General features: G+C 35.3%; 2 protein-coding genes across 3 annotated transcripts in view; one reads left to right on the top strand and one right to left on the bottom strand.

Moving 5' to 3' along the window:
• Positions 1-23,620, top strand: part of LOC112058373 (transcription factor IIIB 90 kDa subunit) — a 62,838-nt gene that overhangs the window by 2,942 nt on the left and 36,276 nt on the right. The gene's annotated exons all lie outside the window — the stretch shown is intronic.
• Positions 1,837-17,491, bottom strand: LOC112058374 (BTB/POZ domain-containing protein 6-B). 2 transcript variants are annotated; one of them, XM_024099155.2, is made up of 7 exons: positions 17,262-17,491; positions 8,104-8,276; positions 4,821-5,102; positions 4,276-4,423; positions 3,902-4,118; positions 3,006-3,371; positions 1,837-2,665 (listed from the first exon to the last, which is right to left on the bottom strand). In XM_024099155.2, exons 1-7 carry the CDS (start codon positions 17,366-17,368, stop codon positions 2,171-2,173), a joined length of 1,788 nt encoding a protein of 595 aa, XP_023954923.1. In that variant the 5' UTR covers positions 17,369-17,491; the 3' UTR covers positions 1,837-2,170. The 2 variants fall into 2 exon arrangements, with proteins under 2 accessions (XP_023954923.1, XP_023954924.1); XM_024099156.2 differs by lacking the exons at positions 8,104-8,276; positions 17,262-17,491 and adding an exon at positions 5,671-5,889.

The raw sequence follows: 23,620 nt of genomic DNA, 5'->3' as shown, positions 1-23,620 counted from the left end.
AACAACATGCAAGGTGCGATCATCTACCGATGTAAGTAAAAGTTAACTGTGTGTCTAAAAATCCACTCATTCGGTTCGTATAAAGGCAGGCATACACAGATACGCATCGTACATATCAATCGCATCGCATTAAAAGGATTTTATTTACGGTAGATTCGTGCGTTCCGTACGATGCGGATCAGTGAACGCACTTGTATGACTCTCTATACAAAGAATACTACAATGATGTGATGCGTCCGACACGTATGATCTGTGGACGCTTACCATTAGTAGTTGTTGGGTTGTAATTGTGAAAGAGTTTGTCTGGAGTAGCTAGTCGAATGGAAAATTCCTTCTCCAATATGGGTTCGTATGGATATCTTAGGTAGAGTGCATAATTAAGTGCGTGTATGAAGTGTACGCCACTAGGTACGGGAAATACGCGGCTGATACCAGCGTCAGCTTGGCAACTTCTTTCCTACCACTCCAGATGGTTCGGTGTAGCGATGAATGAAAAACCCACGACTGATGCACCTCACTTCCCCGCACGCACGATTTCACACCCGCGCAGACTTTCCCCCCGTCACTCGCATATCACGGGAGTGTCATCAACGAAGTTGCCAGACTATAGTGTAGTATAATTTCAGTATTCGTGCTTCTTCCGGATACGACAGATTTTTTCAACATGTCTACTGTATAATTTGTACCGAAAGTTGACATTATATCATGAGAAACTATACTAAAGCCTTTCTTGACGAGTACTGTTTACCAACAAATTAAAAATGAGGGTATTAATCGCTAGTTATTTCACACCTAATAATAATTATAATAAACTTGTTCTCAATTTAATAAAAATAAATGTGATTCATAAGCTTACAACAAATAGATATTGTTAATTTTTTTTACATAATATTTTATAAACAAACTATACATAATTTAAAGTAAATAAGTTATGAAATGACATGCTTTATCTAGCTACATTTCTAATTTCTTTGTTGGTAAACAGTACTCATCAAGAAAGGCTGTAGTATAGTGGATCTACCATTTGCGCATTTTGTTAATATAACATTGGGGTAATATTTACCAGCTTTAAACATTGTGGTATGCAGCAGAATTAATTTACATTCGTTATAAATATAATAACCTGGCTCTTCACTGGAAATAAAATCGTCCCATAGAAAAGGAAATTCTTATAATACTTCGGTTTCTCATATATCTAGGTACAGTACAACAATGAATACGCATGAATTTTTTCAGTAACCCGGAGGGAATCGGCTTGTATGAACTCTTCGCCGCTGATACCTAGTAAATCATTATATTAATTTCGCTTCATAATGCTCCTTAATCACCCATCCAGTTAATGACTTGAGTAATAGTTGCTTAACCACTTACTGCAGATCGGTTTTAGGAACTTTTTTCTCCCGCGACTTCGTCTGCCCTTAGACCTCTCTAGTCCAGCCCTTACAGTAGTATCGCTGTAAAAATGGATTAACATCTCCCGTTTTCCCAACATTTTCCTTCACTGCTCTGCTCGATCATAGCGTGATGAAACTAACTTTTATAACCTGCCCAGGAGTATGAAGGACAATTGTACCAAGTTTCATTAATATCCGTCCAGTAGTTTTTGTTTCTATAACGAACATACAGACAGAGAAACAAATTTTTTTTTATTGCATTTTTGGCATTAGTATTGATCACTAATCACCCCCTGATAGTTATTTTGGAAATATATTTCATGTACAGAATTGACCTTTCTACAGATTTATTATAAGTATAGATTACATGAGTAATTGAGTATTTCTTTGGCTGTATTTTTATTGGCAGAAAATAATATTAACTTTATAATGAAACAAGATGTTAAGCTAGTTAAAATGTTATATTTATTGCAATGTAAATTATCAATTATCAATTATCATTTATCATTATTATTATCATTATCAATTTTTCTAAATCTACAAACTTCTAGAGAGCTTTACAACACCCATATCACATTCTTAAGGTACATTTATCCTTTCTCAACAATATACACAGGATTTACACAATCAACAAAATAACTTAACATGGGAATGATTTAAATTTAAAAACTTTTATAAATATTTTGATTAGACTTGTTTGTCTAGTTCTAATTTGAAATGCCTTTTCATTATTATTATACGGAGTAATAGTTAAGAGGTCGCAGTCGCAGCAGTTGTCAGTCCTCGATAGCATTTGTATTGGTCATGGAAGTGTTAACAGTGGGTCCATAGTATATGAGTTCAGGAATCTGACCTCCTTGCACTCCCGTCCCATTCGTACTCTCAGAGGAACAATGAAATTGAAAAGTCACTGTGCCCATGTACACTTCACTCAGACCTTCTTGACCAAAATAACTCAGCTCACTGCCGTCTAGTATAGCAGATGCTGTATAGAAGCATTCCGGCTCAATTTGTATTGGATTCTCAAAGTACACATGGAAAGTGTTACTCGATCCGTCAGAAAAGAATTTCGTATTATTCTCAGCTAACACTCGTCCTAGTCGTTTCAGCTCAATTTTAACATTGTAATCTGCTGCACCATTTGACGATCCGTATAGTCCAAAGCCAACAACAAATATTCGTTTATCAACACAAAATTGTATTGAGTCACACCTGCCTCTATATCTCCATTGGTTACTTCTATATGCACAGGATTGAAATCTGTGACAAATCTGAAAAGCAAAAAACAATAATTATTTAAATTATTATACAATAGCTATAGTTACTACTCATCATCATCATTCTCAACCCATATTCAACTCACTGGTGACGAGTCTCCTCTCAGAATGAGAGGGATTAGGCCAATAGTCCAATGTAGATTAGCAGACTTCACACATAGAGAATTAAAAAAATTCTCAGGTTTGCAGGATCCTCACAATGTTTTTCTTTCACCATTTGAGAAATGTGAAATTAAATTTTAAAATGCACATAACTGAAAAATTGGTCATATCCACTGGGCTATTACGGCTCTCTAATTACTACTGCACTACTTAAAAAGATATATTTATTTACCTGAGCTTTAAGTCCTGCTCTCGCTTTTATAGGATAGGATAGTTGTGGTTTGGTCGCTGCAGTGAAGTGTAGAAATATATCTATCGTTTCTTGAGGAGTCAGTATGCCAAGTTGCGCTGCACTATTAGCAAACTCCTCCAAAGTCATAGTTGGAAATCTGATTAGATATATGGCACTGCCGAGCATGGCTCTCTTGTTGGCTGGGGTGACGTCTGTCTCTCTACGCACACATTCAGCATGAGCCCAAGCTAATGCTGCTTCAAATAAGTTTATTTCTTTGCAATTGAGTGTCTCTCTTGCCAGCACAGACTCAAGAGTAGATACATCAATGTCAACAAAACCTTCTGAAGTGAGTGCCATCTCAGCCTACAATAGAAACATTCAAATGAGATTGTGATTCAAATAAAACTGCAATACAATTTGTTCAATAATTTATTTACATATTTAATAGTAAATAAAAATTTTACAAAGTCCTTAAATCATTTCAATCAATCAACAGACATCACATGCTTCACATTATACATGCAAATAGCACAACTACACAAAATGTATTGCAGTCATTCTACATTAACACAATTTTAATATTCAATGCATACTATCTATTGTTTTAAAATTTAATAAATGACTAGATTATATAGACACTGAAATCGGCATGAAACTGAAATATTTTCACTCTTAAACCTAAATCACAACCAAAAATGAGTATAACATTGCTTTTAAAACTTGCCTACTTAATGTTAGTTGTATAAATTGTGCAAATTATCGTTAGAGAGCTCTTTGCTTTCGGGACTTGAAAAGTTACGACTGGAAGATTCAGAGAGATCCATGAATAGACTACTGTAAGATGACGATGGCTCTAGGCAGATGGTGGCTAGGTTTTCCGTTGACTCACATACCTGCGCATCAATTACTTCCCAGCACCTCTGCATTAGTTCTGGCTCCTCAAACAAGCGTGATTGGCTTAGGAGCAAACATGCGTTTTTGGCTGTTAGACTAGTTTCCAAGTAGTTAACGCAGGCTCTTGCTAGGTGTGGGACTATATATTTCTTAGCAACATACAATGTTGATAAAACTGTATCTGCCTCTAACTGTATTTCATCACAGTATAAATACCTGTAAAGAAAAATATTTATCATCAATAATTGATTACATACATGTCAATCATTAATTTTTATTACATACAAGTAGATATTAAAAATTATTAATTACTACGAGTCAATATCAGATACCTAAAAGTATTATTAAAATATATAAATAAAAGTTTTCTTACTTTAATAATATTAGGAATGCTGATGGCTCAACATCTGGCACTTCTATTTCTTGTTTACATTCCGCCAAGCCTCCATAAAACATAGCATAAAATACTGAGCTGCCAGTCGCTAAAACATATTTATGGGCTGGTATTACTTGTGTGTGTCCTGGAAATTTAATAAATGTCATTTAAAATATTTTTTTTTTGGAACTGAATATTTTCAAAGAGTTTTCATAGTAATAAAAACATAATCAGAATCTTGATGTAATAAATTATATCAATAAATGATAAATATTACGGTTTTCAATTTGATTTGCCCTTTAGGGTTAGCAAAGTCCTCACAATCTGCATACAATAGTTATACCAGCAAGTAAAGATTATATTAATATGTAGCATTAAATAAGCTTATATTATATTATAATTTAATACATTCACAGTATTTTCAATTTTGTAGACATAGATTTTTATAGTGATTGATAATTTTTAAAAACTATGGGTTCACAAACCCATTCCCAATAATAAGTTTATAATGAAAATTTATGTATTTATGGGTAAACTCTTACCTGGTCCACCAACAATGAATGTGATATCAGCCATTAACTGATTATTGAACATTGCTGCATTTCGTTCTCGGACTGTGGGTTTTGTAGCTTGCCAGTTGGGGTCCAAGGTTGCTGTCCCAGGGGGAGGTGCGGGGGATACTGTAGGTGATGGAGCCAAGCTCGATGACCCACACGGGGAAGGTGGTCCGCTGTAGCATTGTGACACTTGAGTCCCTGTCTCCCGTTGAGATATTGTGTGAGGAGGCGACAATGACAACCCGCCACCATTGTTAATATTTTCTGCTGTAAAAAGTAATAATGGAAATAAGTACAAAGTTTACATAGCTGTAGTATTTTTTTTTATAATAATAGGTGGTGGCAGAAATAAGCAAGGCAATACCACCACTATCATAGATAGTCCAATAAATTCAATGTTTCTATAATATTTTAGAATTCAAACTCAAAAATCAGATTTATTCATAATAATGAAATATAGACTAGGCTAAACCTACACAGATCTTTAATAGTAATAATATATTTAGTTACTTAATGAATATGAGTTATGACTGAACCAGCATCACAGCATTTATAACAAACTGGACAATGTCGCCCCATTAGATAATACAGTAAGAGTTCAAATAGTTTTAAAGACTTAAATGTATCTTCCAAGTTCATAGTCTAATAACAGTTACGTGGGTCCATATTATATTAATAGTAAAATATTAACGCAAAACTCTCAAACGCTGGAAAAACACTCCAAGGCAATGTTCAACAACCAGTTTTGTAACGACTCCTTTAATAAATACGTGACTAAAATACTAGTTCCTACGATTCAAATAAATCAATATTTACAAAATTCCTATAGCCTTACCATTCATCCAAGCGTTGGTTTGAGCTACCGACATGCTTTCTCGGGCCTCTGTAGGCCTTTTCGGAGGTTTAGATACTATTCTTGAACACAAATTGGACATTTTATCGAACTATCCACTATTATTTCCTGTTTTAAAATGTAAAAATAAAAACACCTGACCACTAAACAATACGTCGCACGGCCATTTTATCTGAGCGAGACGCTTACTGTCAGTGTTTCCAACGTAAATAAATGAAATTGCCAATATTCCTATTAAGCCGCGACTAGACGTGCGGACTTGCCAAGTGCCTAGCCGATTCGGTAGGAGTATTAAATGTGTTCTGTGCGTTTCGGCAAATGACTAAATACTATTTCAATTTCTTAATTTTTTCGATGGGCGTCTTTTTTCCGCACATGCATTTTTTAATAAATATAACATCTTTTTTGCCGTAAAAGGGGGATGAAGGTATTGTTTCGAGCGGAGTGTCCTTCGATTTGTGCCCATATTAGTATAGCATACGAAGCTTATTTTACCGTACCGTAAGCTTCGTTGGAAATTTTTAAATGAATAGATCCAATAATTCTTAAAGCGTTCGCAACATGCTCGCGCACTTGCGACAATGGTAATGACGAGCCACCATTTTGATACTCTGCTTCAAAGTAATTTCGAATCTTGATCACCAGTACTCTTGCCAGTCGCCTGCCTTTTCAGAACAGTTCCTTTCGGCATTTTGATTTTTGACAACAGGGCAGGGAAAAAAATCAACACATTGCAACACAAAACGTATAGATAATGTGAAAAGACCCAGCGAACATAAATGTAGTGACTAGCACTATTTAATAAATATATGCGATCGATATCATTACTTATTTGGTTAGAACACTACAACTAACATAATTAGATCTGTCATTGAGAAAATAAAGAAATGGAAATAGTATAAATCATATATACCTAGATTGTGCTCATAATTCTTTTTTTTTGCTGTTTGTTTTTTCTTAACTGTTTTTTTATAACAAATAATTAAAATTACAAATAAAAATTATAAATAACTAAAACTAAGTAAAGTAATATCAATGGCCTTTGGCCAAACGGATACAAAAGTATCAAAAAGTAATGAATAAACCGAGGTAAGTTAGTTTGAAAAATCAAAAATATATAAACACAACTTTCATCTATACTAATATTAGAGCTAAAGTTTTTGGATGTAAAATTTGGATCTAAATTTTTTCTAAATTATGACAATTTTGATTAATAACTATTAAATCACGTATTTTAAATAACCTTTTTTAAAAAAATCAATACATATTTTTAAATAAATAAGGTATGAAATGAACAACTTTTTAAATTTATTTGTTGGAAATCATTCCACTTTAGCGTAGGCACTTTTTTACAAATTCGAACTGGAACTCTGAAAGTCCCGTATGTGTAGTCGCGGCTTAAATCACACGGAAAAAAAATCACGGGGAAAACAAAAATGTTTTTTGGGCAAATATATTTTTGGGGAAAACTGTCTTTACTATGTAGGTAAAACGTTGAGTTTTTCCAATTACAAAAAATCAATTTATTAAACTAAACAGCCCTATTTTGCTGAATTGGACGGATCGTCATCAACATTTTGCACTAATTTATTTCATGATTTTGCACGTAATATTTTTGAAACGTAGTATTTTTGGCATCTAATCTTATTACGAAACAACCTTGTGTTATGAATTATAATATATTTAAATAAATAATTAGGCAATGTGATAGCCATAAAGAAAAATTAAATTAAGCAATCTGATAATAAATAAAAAGATGTCTACAGGCTGATAGTGATGAATGCTCCGTTCGTATAATGATTACTACCTATTAGGTAGGCCGTTCAAAGGTATACCTTTGATTAGCTTATTTTAACGGTCCCCTAAAGTGCCAAAATTTCATCCTTACAGGATAGGATATGCTATGATATAATAGCTTAGATCCACCAGTCCACCACGCTGCGCCAATGCGAGTTCGTGGGTTTAGTGTGTAAAATCTCACTGGCTGCCTTCGTCCAACTGAAGTTTGGCGTAGAAAACTCATCCGGTCTTTTGCAAAATTTTCAAGCTGTATATAGGTTAACTTGGTCAACTTTATGACATCGTCTATTCATTTTATTCGCTGTCTTCCTGGAGCTTCATGGAAACTCATAAAGGGATCCCCTTTGCAGATGCTCGAAAAATGCGATTTCCCTCCTTATGATGATTGTCTTGAGGCTAAGGTCACAATTGGCTCTTTTTAAAACTTAAGGATTCGAGACGAAGATTTTTTTTGTGTAAAAAGTTTGACTCTATCACATAATGATTATAATTTATAATGTTTGGCTATAGTGGCTAGCGTAAGCGATACTTTCAAAAACGCAGGGGCGTAACTTCTCAACTTCGAGCTGAGATTTGAATCCAGAACCTCGTGTGAACTCTATTGTCAAATATTACCTTGCACCAACGGCCTGGCTCGTTGCACAACGTTGTTCCGTCGCCTGTGAACTCGCTGCGATGTCTCCTGGCAGTTCAGCTCTGCGAAACGTCCATCTTCATCGATGAGGCTCTCGAAAAAGTCTACGCTGCTATTCATCGATGACCGGGAGTGGAACGCATACCAAAATACGCTAGAAATAAAAAGAATAAATTTTTCACCTGTTTTACGACGATTTTTAAATGTCCGAGTTAGAGGGATTGCTATTTAATCGCGAAAATACCCTTATACTTTTAAAATCTACTATATAAAAATAAGTCGGGTTTTCCTTCCTGACGCTATAACTCCAGAACGCACGGACCGATTTCCACGGTTTTGCATTCGTTGGAAAGGTCTCGGGCTCCGTGAGGTTTATAGCAAAGAAAATTCAGGAAAAGGTAGGGTAGGGTAGGGGTAGGGTAGGTGTAGGGTAGGGTAGGGGTAGGGTAGGTGTAGGGTAGGGTAGGGTAGGGGTAGGGTAGGGTAGAGTAGGGGGTAGGGTAGGTGTAGGGTAGGGGTAGAGTTGGGTAGGGGTAGTTGAAAGTTTACATCGAGTTTCACGCGGACGAAGTCGCGGGCGTCCGCTAGTACTCTTATACTTTTAGGTCAAAACTTTTAACCCTTCTCCTAAAACTTTGATTGAGATGTCATTCTATTCGGAATTGCATGTAGTCATTGAGATATATTATGTAAGTAGCGGACGCCCGCGACTTCGTCCGCGTGGAATTCAATGTAAACTTTCAAGCCCTATTTCACCACTTTAGGGGTTGAATTTTAAAAAATTTTGAATTACATTATATTTCGTATTTTTTATGGTTTATGAACAAATTTTTAAAACTGTAATTCTAAAAATGAAGGTCTTTCCATACAAACTTACACCCCCTATTTCACCTCCTTCTCATTTTATTTTCGCAATAAAAAGTATAGTCCTATAACCTTCTCCGTATTATGGTCTTAAACCGTGCCCAGTTTCATTTGTATTCATTCAGTAGTTTCGGCGTGATGCCCGAATGGCCAAAAAAAACACAGACAGACAGAATATTTTTAGCTTCAGTATCGATTATACTATAACGGCCCCCAACAAAAATTTTCAAAATATTTTCAATGTACAGAATGTACAAAATGTACAGAATTCGTATTATAAGTATAGATACTAGATGGCGCTGTCGTCCGTTATGCCACGCTAACGGTTGGTGTTACAATTGGTGTAAGTAAAATCTCAAATTGCGAATAAATGTATAGAATTCGACCAGTTTTATTATAAGTATAGATATTAATTTTTTTTTAAAATACAACCGACTCCGAAACATTAACGTAGGTACCCACGAAACTAAAAAGGGAAAAGTAACATTATAATATTTTCTACGTATTTTATTGATCAGTTTTCATGTTTATCGCGAACAGACAGACAGAAGCGGCGGAAGAGTTACTAAATTTTTTTTAATTACCTTTTCAGAATAGCCAACCACATTACTGTAACTTCAATATTTTCACAATTCTCTATCGTTGCGAGGCATTTGACCGCCTTGATTCCGCTTCGCGAATGTAAAGAACGGCTGCGCACTAGAGTTATTCTAATTATAATGCCAAAATTATTAATTTAAGTAGTTTTTGTGATTATTTCGACACGTAAACTTTAACGTAAATACAGGTATGTAGGAATAACAATATGTTATTTACTTACCTACCGGAAATATGATGTTTATACGTATTTTGGTAGCTACTGTTTTAGCAATATGGCTGACATATTAGGTCTGAATTTTATTAATATTGTATGTTTTTTTCGGCATCGATGTCAGTTTTACTTCCGGTTTATATACGGTCCTTGGCCCAGGGTAAAATATTTATTCATAATCATCGATCGTAGATCGTTAGATGGACCTCAAAGCGTCGTGGAATTGTCATTGGTTTCGCACATTGAGTACGACATCACTCGTAACACATTTCTCTTTATTCATGTTGTGGCTTTTGTTTTTACACTTCCAAAATGAACATGGAGGCATAATTAAAAAGAACAGTAAAAAAAAAATTGTGCGTTCTTTAGTATGGAGGGGCCCATCTAACGATTTATATCGATGTTCATAACAATACTGCTGCTGACAATTTGTGTATGTGATATTCATGGCGAGTGTAGCAAAACTAGGAACATAGCAATTCATTAGCCTTTCCGTCCAAGCCATTTTGCAGATTTCGGTGCGTCCGATACGTACCCTGAAAATCTACCAATTGACTTAATACGCACCCTGAAAATTGTCTAACAAGTCTACCAATTGGCTTAATACGCACCCTGAGAATTGTCTAACAAGTTTACCAATTGGCTTAATAGGCACCCTGAAAATTGTCTAACAACTTTGCCAATTGGCTTAATACACACCCTGAAAATTGTCTAATAAGTTTGCCAATTGGCTTAATACGCACCCTGAAAATCGTCTAACAAGTTTGCCAATTGGCTTAATACGCACCCTGAAAATTGTCTAACAAGTTTGCCAATTGGCTTAATAGGCACCCTGAAAATTGTCTAACAAGTTTGCCAATTGGTTTGAAATATAACAAATTAAAAAAACGCAAAGTATGACGGCTGCGTAGCGCAGTGGATAGAGATGCTGCTCTACATCCATGACCGTTGGTTCGATTCCCACTACTGGAAAATATTTGAGAGCATGGTTTTTGTATGTAGGCAAGTATTTGTATGTAGTGCATATTTATATAAATGATAAAATCTGCTATCTTGCCTACCCATAACACAGACTTTACGGTTACATTGAAACTATGTAGTGATGTGTGTAATGTATAAGTCGATTTATTTAAAAAATATTTTTTCTTAATCATTCTGCATAAATCGGCTTAGATTGTTTATTTTTTTATTCAAAACAATTTACCGATTTTTAAGGCTTCGTACCTCAAAAGAAAAAAAAAATGGAACCCTTAGAGGATCACTTGATTGTCCATCTGACTGTCTGTCTGTCAAGACCCTTTTTCTCAGGAAAGCGTAGGGGTATTAAGCTGAAATTCAAATCAAATACTCAGGTCTACTGTTCCTTAGAGCTGTAAAAAAAAATCTAGTTAAATTAAAAAATTATAACCGAAGATAAGATTTCCGAATTTGTATTATGTGAGAAAAAGTACCTATACTGTCCTCGAGGCACAAAAATCAGGCAATTGTTTGATAGGTATTTTACAATTGTGTCTACAGAGAAAAAACCAACCGTAAAAGAGGAAAACAGCCCATTAGGAATTAAAAACGACTTTGCGTTTGCACGATAAGACTCGCTTGGCAATTAAACTAGATTTAAAAGGTTAATAATGATGATGCACGTGAACGTCTAGCATTGTTTTTTACTATTTGCATAGGCTGATGCGACTATAACTATTTCTTCACTTTCAAGGTTGCTTTAGGATTCCGTACTTCAAAGGGAAAACGTAATATTTCCCTTCGTCCACTACGAATTCGTCTGTCTGACTTTTTTTATTGTAAGAACTCGTAGAGATTTTTTTAATTTTTTCATTTTATTGTTCAAAACAAAAAGTGTAACATAATTTAGGTACGAAGTTAGCCTCATAAACTTGACGTTTTTGTGAGGATGGCGAGTTCACTAATCTAATAATTTTATTACAATTATACATATTAGGTACCTATATGTATTATAATTATTGTTTTTTTTGTACGCTACAATTTTTTTGTAGTTATGGAGTTTGCGGAAACCACCAATACGCACATATATCTTAATATTTTTTATAATTTCAAACTCTTCTTTGAGAGACTAAAATATTAGCACTAGGTACCGGTCTTCGAAGGATTGGAGGTTAGTACTTGGAGCTGGACAAAAATTAAACGTCTATATTAAAGAGTTCAATGGATTCTACTTACTACCGACTGTATAATATTTTTATACTCGCTGGAGTACTTATAACCTGGAATATTGAGATTTGGTAAGAAATGGTTTGAAACATCTAAGGGTAATAAATCTATAAACCGTAACTTTGCAGTTGGTTAACTGAGCGTGACCTATGTCGAAGTTTGGGGAAGAGTTTTCCAAGAAAAAAATAAATTTTGTTTTTCAATCTAGTTAATTCGTTTGGCAACCCCTGCTGCGGGCAAGCAGTTTTAACTCGACGGTCGAACTGTACAGTTAAATTGTTAATCTGTACAGCTTTTCTAATGATTTTAATTGAAATTTCTATTAGTTAAAACTTTACAGTTCAAACTGTACGTCTATAGCGCGGGTAAGGACAATGTCCAGACACTACGAGTGAGAGTAGGCAGTGTTACTTAATTTTATTTTCAAATATGTATGGAACCCTCGTTGCGCGAGTCCTGCTTGTACTTGACCGGCATTTAATAAAGATTACGTAGGTACCTACTTAGTAACTGGACCATTTAATTGAGTTTATATATATATCCTGACATATAATATGTAATTATATTCCGCGCCACGTGTAGAACTTATAAAATGGAAACACGTTATTATAGTTTCTATTAATAGTCCATAGATTTTTGTGTTCTATATGATAATAACGTTTTTATTATGCTAAAAAATAATACATTTGTGTAATATTTATCTATAAATTTGTATGGCGTTTACGTTTATTCAAATCACCAAATTTTAATTAAGTATTAAAATTTCGTTTCAACAAGAACTTTATCATCAACTAGCTGACACCGCGCGGTTTCACCCGCGTGGTTCACGTTCCCGTAGGAATATGGGGATAATATATAGCCTATAGCCTTTCTCGATAAATGGGCTATCTAACACTAAAAAGATTTTTCAAATATGACCAGTAGTTCCTGAGATTAGCGCGTTCAATCTGTTTGATTGAACAAACAAACTAAACAAACTCTTCAGCTTATTATTATAGATTAGTATAGACACATTTGCAATTATTTTTTATATTATTAACTATAAAATAAAATGGTGAAGTAAAGTTACAAACTTAAAATTATAGATATTATAATATCAGGAGATCCGCACACGCAATTCAAACAGATGTTTATATGTAATTTCCCTATCCCTTAATTTTCTTTCTTCTTTATTTTTCTTAATTCTCGTTCCCCTTTTCCAACTAGTTGGAAAAGACTGTTAGGAGTGGGACAAATAGGCCAGCGGACGGGTATCGATCCACCACCCCTCATGAATGAGTCCTGCCCTTTTTCCACTGAGCTATTGAGGCTGTTAACTGTTTGAAAATTTAATAAAACCTTTTTTTTTATTAACGGTAATATTTTTTTATAGTTATAGTTAATAAACTACTAGCCCCTCCAAAGAAAACCATCGCCCGTAACAAAAAAACTTATTAAGTATTTAAAACATTTTTTTACTATAAAATCATGGACCGCGTTTATATTTTTCAACTAGGTAAGTAGCAATCTAAATGTTAATTTAATATAAATAATAATTTGCTTAAGTAGGTATGATATATTTTTTTGATAGCAATAACGATCATGGAATTTTACAAGATTTTTGTAAAAATTCGTTGATTATACATATAATAATAATAATAATAAATTTATATAAAAATAAGTCGGGTTTTCCTTCCTGACGCTATAACTCCAGAAAGCACGAACCGATTTCCACGGTTTTGCATTCGTTGGAAAGGTCTCAGGCTCCGTGAGGTTTATAGCAAAAAAATTCAGGAAAAATTTCAACGTAAGGTAGAGGTAGGGTAGAGTACGGGTAGGGTAGGGGTAGGGTAGGGGTAGGGGTAGGGTAGGGTAGGGTAGAGGTATTTGAAAGTTTACATCGAGTTTCACGCGAACGAAGTCGCGGGCATCCGCTAGTAAATTTATAAATGTCTATTTATATTATGTAGTATATAGACATTTCAAGCTACAGAATTTCCCTTTGAACTGAATTTTGATAGAAACCACCTTAACAAATAATATACTAAAAGTCCAATAAATTATGTTTTTTAAAAAACTTGAATATTCAAGGTCAAAGTTTTAGGTTTCATTGGATTTTTCGGTTTAATTTTTAAGGTGGTATTCAATCTGAGTATCGAAGTATACATGACGCCGCGCGGTTTCACCCGCGTGGTTCCCGTTCCCGTAGGAATACGGGAATAATATATAGTCTAGAGCCTTCCTCGATAAATTGGCTATCTAACACTGAAATAATTTTCAAATCGGACCAGGAGTTCCTGAGATTAGCGCGTTCAAACAAACTTTTCAGCTTTATAATATTAGTATAGATTAGGTGGGTAGGTAGGTAGGAAATACTAATTATGTAGCATATAAAACTACTTCTTTGTCTAAACCAAAACCACTGAGTGCATTTTAATGATATTTTTACGAATAGGTGTACAAAAAATATTTAAAAATATGTTGTTTCATTTTAGTATCAGTTTAGCAATTTAGGGAATTAGTTTATTATTATATGAAACTGCATTTGAATGTAGTACCGCCAAGCGATTTAGCGTTCCGGTACGATGTCGTGTAGAAACCGAAAGGAGTGTGGATTTTCATCCTCCTCCTAACAAGTTAGCCCGTTTCCATCTTAGACTGCATCATCACTTACCATCAGGTGAGATTGTAGTCAAGGGCTAACTTATACAGAATAAAATAATAAAAATTTTAATAAAAAAAATACAACCGACTTCAAAACCTAAAAACGTTCCCACTAAACTAAAAAGTGAAAAATAACATCATAATATGTTCTACCTGCTGATCAGTATGAAGGCGGTGCTAAGCCGGTGATGTATTAATTCAAGCCATGTGAGAATATCTTATAGATTTAGATTTTGCAGGCAGTGTTGTTTCATGTCGTCCTGTCAGAAATGGCTTAAATTAAGACAACACCGGCTAAGCACCGCCTTCATACTGATCAGCAGGTAGAACATATTATGATGTTATTTTTCACTTTTTAGTTTAGTGGGAACGTTTTTAGGTTTTGAAGTCGGTTGTATTTTTTTTATTAAAATTTTTATTATTTTTCCATTTTTAGTGTAAAATTTCATCTCAAATGAATACATAAGGCCCGAATGACAGTCACAACCCATCTAGGTACAAAATTCTCAGCAATACAAATTAATCAAGCCCAAGCACAAGGTAGCTACCGTAAACCGTTAAGGGGTTCCCTTAATTGACCTTGGTCTTCATCATCAGACCCCTAATAACAGACACAACTCATCTAGGTAGAAAGTTCTCAGCAATACGAATTAATCAAGGCCAAACACAAGGTAGTTGCTGTAAATTGTTAAGGAGTTCCCTTAATTGTCCTTGGTCTTCATCACCAAACCCCTAAATGACAGTCACAACCAATCTATGTGGAAAGTTCTCATTAATACAAATTAATCAAGCCCAAACACAAGGTAACTGCTGTAAATCGCCGAGGAGTTCCTTCGTCTATTTTATGACTCCATCATCAGATCGATTTTAAACCTTCATGAAATTATAGTGCTTAAAAGTACTAAATGGAAAAGTATACGAACATACTAGACACCCATATAATTTTTGAAAGTCCCCCTCAATTTCTCCAGGATCCCATCATCAGATCTTGACATGATGGCAATGGGACCAAATGGGGACTATACCGTTTCAAACAAAAAAAGAATTTTTGAAATCGGTCTAGGCGTCTTAGAGTAATCGGTGTACATACATAAAAAAAAAAAAAAAAAAAAAATACCGACCGAATTGAGAACCTCCTCCTTTTTGAAGTCGGTTAAAAAAAAATGTAGTAACTTCCTCCTACTTTAAAATTTATGAAATGTTAACTCTTGATGATTGCAATCTTATCTATTTTTAAGTGACGATATTTCTATTTAAATTTATATATTGTTATTGCAATTTATCACTCAAACTTAGCAGTACATATCTATGGTTTATGTACTTTTTACCTAAGAATATAATTAAATGTAAATATATAAATAAATATAAATGTATAAGTATTTGAAATACGTACACATCACTATCTAATACTACAGCCCTACTAAATGTGTAGGTACTGAATTTATTTTCATTAATTTATAAACAATTTAATTATTCTAATTATCATTAGGTGTGAAATGATTAGCGATAATTTGTTTGTTGGTAAACATTACAAATTAATTAATGAGCCGTGATAGCCCAGTGGATATGACCTCTGCCTACGATTCCGGAGGGCGTAGGTTCGAATCCGGTCCGGAGCATGCATCTCCAACTTTTCAGTTATGTGCACTTTAAGAAATTAAAATATAACTTGTCTTATTATTATCTCTTGATGTAAAGATAGTAAAACCATCTACTATTAACATTGACGTATCTAGGATTATTTCCTAGGGTGGGTCTGGCTCTGACATCAAGTCTATTATTAGTATCATAATAGAATTCTACAGGGCACAGGTCCTTTCTAGGGTGGGCACGGTCCCCCCGCCCTTCTCCCCATATAACTACGCCTATGAGTATTAACAATGTAATAGTTAAAAATTGCTTGGCGGTGCGTCTTTGTCGGCAGGGTGGTAACTAGCCAAGGCCGTTGCCTTCCACTGAATTAAACCTGAGCCAAATTAAAAGATACTGAGCCAGAGAGGTCGTGCACTTACGATCGCGTATACAATTGTGCACTGTACTCATTTTCTGTATAGTTCATTAGCCTTCGGTGAGATCTGCCGGAAATTTGGTCATGAGGTCATTACAACTAATATTATATAGACGTATATATTATTCCGTTATACAAATTCGGAACTCAAAATATCCTCAATTAGCAGACATTTGCGATTTCGTTATATACAATACAATATATATAGAGTGTGTATAGATACATTAATGTGTTAGTTAAGGTTAAATTAACGTGTTAGTTAGCACTTATGTGTTTTAATAATATTTATATATACATTTATCTTTAACACACTGTTTGATTGTGTAGCGTACGAATATCTAGAACTACCATATAACATATCCTTTTTTTCACATCAAAAAAGAATATTTGAAAGGGCCAATAATAGTAGTCGATTAAAACTATTTCATTATTATTTATTTTTACGGTGGTTGCCGGTTTAAAACAGCTAGGAAGCCATGTTACCAAATATTATGTTTAGTAAATAACGAAGTATTTTTGGGACTATGATATATAATAGACTTTGGTAACTAAACATTCACAAACTTTCGCTTTTAAATACCGGCTTTTAACAGCTAATTAAATATGTATTTGAACCATACAAAACGTACCGATAAATGAAAAACACCAAATCGGCTTTAGTGAACACCCAGCGTAGAAACACTTTCCCTAATATAACAGGCAGTATCCTCGGCGATCGCGTGGATCTTCCCTTCATTTCATCCTTCAACACTCAATATAAACGCGTTCACTATATAACATATATATAACAGTTCACAGCACCAAAAGACTAGGTAACACGTAAACACTGTACGATGCTCGCGTATACAATCTCGACTGAGGTCTGAGAGCGTAGAGGTACGCTCCGCTCCGCACTCTTACGCAAGGCCGCGGGGACACCTGTCTCCTCGAGCAAAGTGAACCGAGAAAGTGCATGATGTCACACTTTTGTTCATCGTAATACGTGTCACTTCTAAAGTGTATTACTATACTAAAGTGCATTACTAAGTGTATTATGACAGCCGCGTGGCGCAGTGGGTAGTGACCCTGCTTTCTTCATCTACGGCCGTGGGTTCGATTCCCACAACTGGAAAATATTTGTGTGTTGAGCATCGGTTTTTTCCAGTGTCTGTGTGTATTAATAAATTATATAAGTATTTATATGTAGTATATAAATGTATATGAATATTATAATATCAACTATCTTAGTAACACAAGCTACTCTGTATGCTTACTTTGGGGCTAGATAGTGATGTGTATTGTTTATGTATATTTATTTATTTTAAAAAAAAACGGCTAAATTTTTTTTATCGTAATACGTGTAACTTCTTAAGTGTATTGCGGTTGCTCTGAAATGCTTGTATCATGGCCAAAGTGTACTGAGAAAATGCTATGATGTTACACTTTTTTATTGTGATACGTGTATTCACTTTGAAATGTTTTTTATCAGGGCCAAGTGAATTGAGAAAGTGTTATGATGTCACAGTTTTTTATCAAAACACTGATACTTGTTACATTACTTACTTTGAAAATTGTTTTTATCGTATGTCGTCATAGTTTTATATCATTGTATGTCGTATTGTTTTAGTTCTTACTTAATTGTTTTATACACTTTTTTAAAAAAAATACAGTTATCAATAAAGCACTTTGCTAATTGATTGATGTAATCTACTAAGGTTCCGTGTAAAAAGGACTCCAGGTTAATAAATTAAATAAACTCGTTTACAGATACAGATTAACGAGCCACAATCACGTTTTGCAGTATAACAATAGTTTGCCCGGGGAATCAGTAATATCGCATTTTTAGATAGTTACTTATTCCAACACTTAAATCTCTGCTCTGAAAACTACTCAGACCAAATATTGTATAGGACCTGCCTCGCTAGACTTTACTTTTCTGTCAAAGTATATGATCAACGATCTAATGCGATTATAAAAACTGTCTCTATAAAAACGATGTTAAATAGTTGTAATCGTGTACGTCGGTTAAAGAGCTCCGTAAAAATACCTTTCTGTGTAATTGAATTGTGTAAAAAACGGGCAAAAACTTCTAGTTTAGTATATGATATATACCAAATCTAAGCTCGTTTTGCTCAGAAAATGACAGACAATTTTGTTCTGGACTATGAGTGCGATACAGGTCCTTCTATAATTGGTCTGAGGAAAACTACGACGATTATTCGATTATTCGACGCGTATGTTTTAATGTTTGTTACCTCATAAATTCGTCATTTATTAACCAATTTTGAAAATTATTTTTTTTTTTGTTTGAAAGAGTATACTTCCAGATTGGTCCGATTTCATTTACATGAAAATCAGTTTAGTAATTTTGTGTTAAAATAAAATAACTAAAATGAATTTGAAGCCGGTTCCATTTTTATGTTAAAAAGATTATTATAATCGATTTAAATATTTAAATAATCCATATAGAGCTCCCCAATTTCTATAGCTTGTAGTTTACAAATCAAAGCCAAGTACAAACTTTTAATTTTGTTGTTGCGCGTTACTAAATCCTTTGACAGTCTCCGTGGAGCAGTGGTGTGCGCGGTGGATTTACAAGACGGAGGTCCTCGGTTCGATCCTCGGCTGGGCTGATTGAGGTTTTCGTTCGTCTGGTCTCGCTGTTGGGAGGCTGTGGCTAGTCATTACCGGCAAAGATGTATCGCCAATTGATTTAGTGTTCCGGTACCAACGATGTCGAGAAATCGAAAGCGTTGTGGATTTTCATCCTGCTTCTAAAAAGTTCGCCCGCATTTATCTTAGATTGCATCATCACTTACTATCAGGTGAGATTTTAGTCAAGGGCTAACTTGTAAAAAAAATATATCATTCATGCGGTGTACAATGAAGCTATTCAACATCGAAGTCGCGAACAAATTCTATTGCTAGTATTATACAAGTTAAGCTTTACTAGAATCATTTTAAACTGCCAAACTTAGTAAAGGCAAGGTCATAACAATTAATCCTAATTATATTTACACAGTTGCTTATTTTGTGACGACTCAAATTAAGTGAAACTTGAAAAAAGAAAAATAAGAGGAACTACCGCAAAGTATTTTATAAATTTTTCGAAATCTCATTTATCAATATACAGGATGTACCTACCTATTACTCGTCACTCATCATCCAATCCCTTTGCACAAATTTCCATTCACACATTCCAACCATCATCTCTCATCAACTCCAACCTTCATTGGACTTCCTCTCCTCTTGTGTCCTTCCACTTGCAAATTCAACATTTTTCTAGTAATACTAGTAAGACTTATCCCTCCGCAATACATGTCCATACCAAGCTAACCTTTTCTCCTCAATTTTTCTGTCACTGGCGCCACTTTTAGACTTCCTCTTATATACTCACTTGTGGACGCCCGAAACACTTGTGGACGCGCTTCGTCCGCGTGGAATTAAGTTTTTCACAAATCCCGCGAGAACCATGATTTTTTCCTTTCGGTGAAAGAATTTTCAAAATCGGTTTGTTAGATCCAGAGATTACCCCTACAACCACACAAACTTTACCTCTTCCCTTATTTTATCCATTTTTGTCACACCACACTACCACCGGAACATACGCATTTCGTTAAGGCATTTGAAGCTATAGCGCATAGTTTTTTTTTTTAATTCAAAAATTAGAATTTTAATTCTCTGTCTCCTGCAGACGATACTGTTCAACGAGTAGGTACATGACATTGACCGTGGCTAAAATACGGTCGGGAGATCATTATTAGAGATTGATGTCATGGTAGGTTGTTAAAAACAGCTGTACAACAAATAAATGATTACTGAGCTATATTTGTGTTGTTTATATGGCACCGATCACTATGCACAATGGCTAACGATCGACCCGGCCAAGCGGTTTAGTATGCAGACCGCACGGTCTCTGTCGGTAAGGAGGAATAAATATGCAGCCTATGATCAGGCGGGCGGCTAGACCTGATTTTTTATTTCCGATTTATATGCCTACGTCCTGTGTCGCAATAATCTTCCTCTATCCTTGTCGCAAGGCTGAAGGATCGCGGACTTAGTACCTTGGCATACTAACGTAACATTTACTGCTTACTTTGGTAACAATTAAGGGTGAGTGTAAAGTACAAATTAAGAAGGATGACTGTAAATTTACGTATTTATGTTATTGCGAGTTCCTCTCTCACACATTATGTATAGTCCTTCAGAGGGCCTAGTGGCAGTTTGATACTGTTACTGTCACGTAACGTAAACGCGGATTTCTAAGGAATTGAAACAGCGCCATCTAGTGGCACTAGTGCACAACTGTTTCAATTCCATATAAATTTGCGTAAACGTCAACGTGATAGTAACAGTATGAAAATATTGAAAACTCCCACTAGGCACACTGGTTAGGTCGCCTTTGTTACCTCATAACTTTGTTATTTATTAACCAATTTTGAAAATTCTTAGTAGTTCTGTGTTAAAATCAAAATGACTGAAATACGTCTTTGAAGTCCTTAGTATTAAAATTTTATAACAATTTTTTTTTATATTCTCTACAAGTTAGCCCTTGACTACAATCTCACCTGATGGTAAGTGATGATGCAATCTAAGATGGAAGCGTGCTAACTTGTAAGGAGGAGGATGAAAATCAACACCCTTTTCGGTTTCTACACGACATCGTACCGGAACGCTAAATCGGTTGACGGTACGTCTTTGTCAGTAGGGTGGTAACTAGACACGGCTGAAGCCTCCCACCAGCCAGACCTGGACCAATTAAGAAAACCTCAATCGGCCCAGCCAGGGAGCGAACCCAGGACCTCCGTCAAGTACATCCACCGCGCATACCACTGCGCCACGGAGGCCGTCAAAAATTCTTCAGCTTTATAATATTAGTATAGATATACTGCTACTATATAGATAACAGACTACTGCTTTTAATGGATAGTTGAAGGATTAAGGATAAAGTAGCCAGCAGTTCATAATAGTTAATCTATGAATAATTAAATTAATAGTTAACATTGCAAGTTTATCGTTAAACCTGAATCGACACAAATCACTGTAAACTTAAAATATTGCAACCCATAGTAGGTAGTTCACAAGAAATTAATTATGTTTTTATGCACTGCATAACCTTGGAATTTAAGAAACTATCCGATATGGTAATCGGTGATATAAAATTTTTTATTGGTGTTGGCCTGTTGTTACGTACCTAGGTACCGACTTATATAAAGACATCCGTTAAATTCCCTGAATTGCATAGTTATTATAATTTCGTTAATATTGTTTTTTTTTTTTAATTAAAAATCAGATAGTGGCTTGCAAATTAGTTCACTTGACCTTTACAATGAAATCGCGTTTATATTTCGGACTAAGCCAGATAAGTTACATAAGTAATCAAATGTTGAATAAACCAGTAATAATTAAATGCAATTGTAGTTCGCCACGGCAACCCAATAAATGTATAGTGACTCTTTATTTTATTGGGAATCATGATGGGTTACGACAATGCTTCCCAGGCAACACAAACACAAGCTACACAGCGTCTTCGCCGGTGAAGACGAGGTCCCCGATATCTGACGTCACCCAGACGTGGGCTTTTTAACTCACGATCTCGGGGGCGCCCGGACTGATACACTCATGCCAAAACACTCTTTCCTCTAAGCCGAGGTCCGAGTCTCATAGGAGACGCCCTTAGAGAGTCGTTCCGCCCATCTACTCTGATTCTGCCTTCGGGCCCCATCAGGCGATGCTTCTGCGCTCGCCCAAACCCACCAGTGTCGCCGCTGAGGTTCCATAAGGAGCCTACATCACTTACACAATCAGAAAAAAAGGTGGGTTAAACCAACAGATTCATCTTAGAAACTAGTGCCAGTGTCCAACGGCGTGCATAACATAGATGCTAAAATGCTCTGCCTACCCTGAGAACTCATTACGAACCTGCATCATCATCAACCCATGCTCACTGCTGAGCTGGAGTCTCCTCTCAGAACCGAATCTGCACAGTGATAGGAATTTTCCATTTTGTACCCATAGTGCATACCCCAATTAAAACGGTGTGCACGCCACTGCCAGTGTCCAACTGTGGGCTTGTGGGCGCAAATTCCAACGGAATTTTTTACTGTTACTCAAGCATGAATTAATTGATGTGTAACAATTCGTGTATCACAGCGACCTTGCCATATTGCCAAACCGATCATGGCGGTCTTACAGTAATCCAACTGTATAGTACGCGGCCTATAAGTTGACCTATGCTCAAAAACATATTTTTACCCGACTACGGCGAAGCCAAAAGGAAGGGTAATGATTTTGGCAGTCTATGTATGTAACGCAGCGACTGTATACGGTCTAATGTGATTATGCCAGAAACACTTTTTTTATTTTAAACATAATAGGTATTCGTACGTACATGTGAGGTATATAATGGGTGCGACCACGGCTCTACCATGAAAATTTTTGTTCCTATGCATTTATCTATTTGAATATGAAATATTTTCTTGTTGTTTTTTTAGATCCCTTTTTACGTAGTCGGGTTATAGTTTTTTAGATGTTGGCAACGTAGGTACGGATGAGTAACCATAGCAAACACCTTCAAAATTCAAAATTCATTTATTTCAAGTAGGCTTAGTTTAGAAGCACTTTCGTCAAGTTTGACTATTTGTAAAGACTCTACCACCGATTTACTTACTCAGGTTCTGCTGAGAAGAGCCGGCAAGAAACTCAACAGTTGATCTTTTGAAAAAGAAATCATACCTTGACCACAGAATACATAATATGCCTTGAGGACATTATAAGCGCGTTTAACATTTTAGTATTGTATATGCGAGGATAGCCGCCGCCTTGTGTTTCTATTTACTTGCCGGGGTATATACTATAAGATTGAAGGGGAATTCTCAGGTATCCAGATTTACTCACGATGTTTTCCCGTCACCGTTTGAGATACGTGATATTTAATTGGCTTAAAATGCACATAATTGAAAAGTTGGAGGTGCATGCCAAAAACCAGATTCGAACCTACGCCTTCCGA

The sequence above is a fragment of the Bicyclus anynana genome, chromosome 21, assembly GCF_947172395.1.
Source record: "Bicyclus anynana chromosome 21, ilBicAnyn1.1, whole genome shotgun sequence".
In the NCBI taxonomy this organism is placed as follows: Eukaryota; Metazoa; Arthropoda; class Insecta; order Lepidoptera; family Nymphalidae; genus Bicyclus; species Bicyclus anynana.
Note: the sequence above shows the minus strand (reverse complement) of the source record. Positions and strands in the feature narration are given on the sequence as shown.

Excerpts from the sequence above, each read along its gene's own strand:
- LOC112058374 (XM_024099155.2), bottom strand. The coding sequence starts at position 17,368 with ATGAAGGGAAGATCCACGCGATCGCCGAGGATACTGCCTGTTATATTA. Across the intron at positions 4,119-4,275 it reads GCATTCCTAATATTATTAAA|GTATTTATACTGTGATGAAA; the intron begins GTAAGAAAACTT and ends TTTTCTTTACAG. Across the intron at positions 3,372-3,901 it reads GGGAAGTAATTGATGCGCAG|GCTGAGATGGCACTCACTTC; the intron begins GTATGTGAGTCA and ends TTTCTATTGTAG.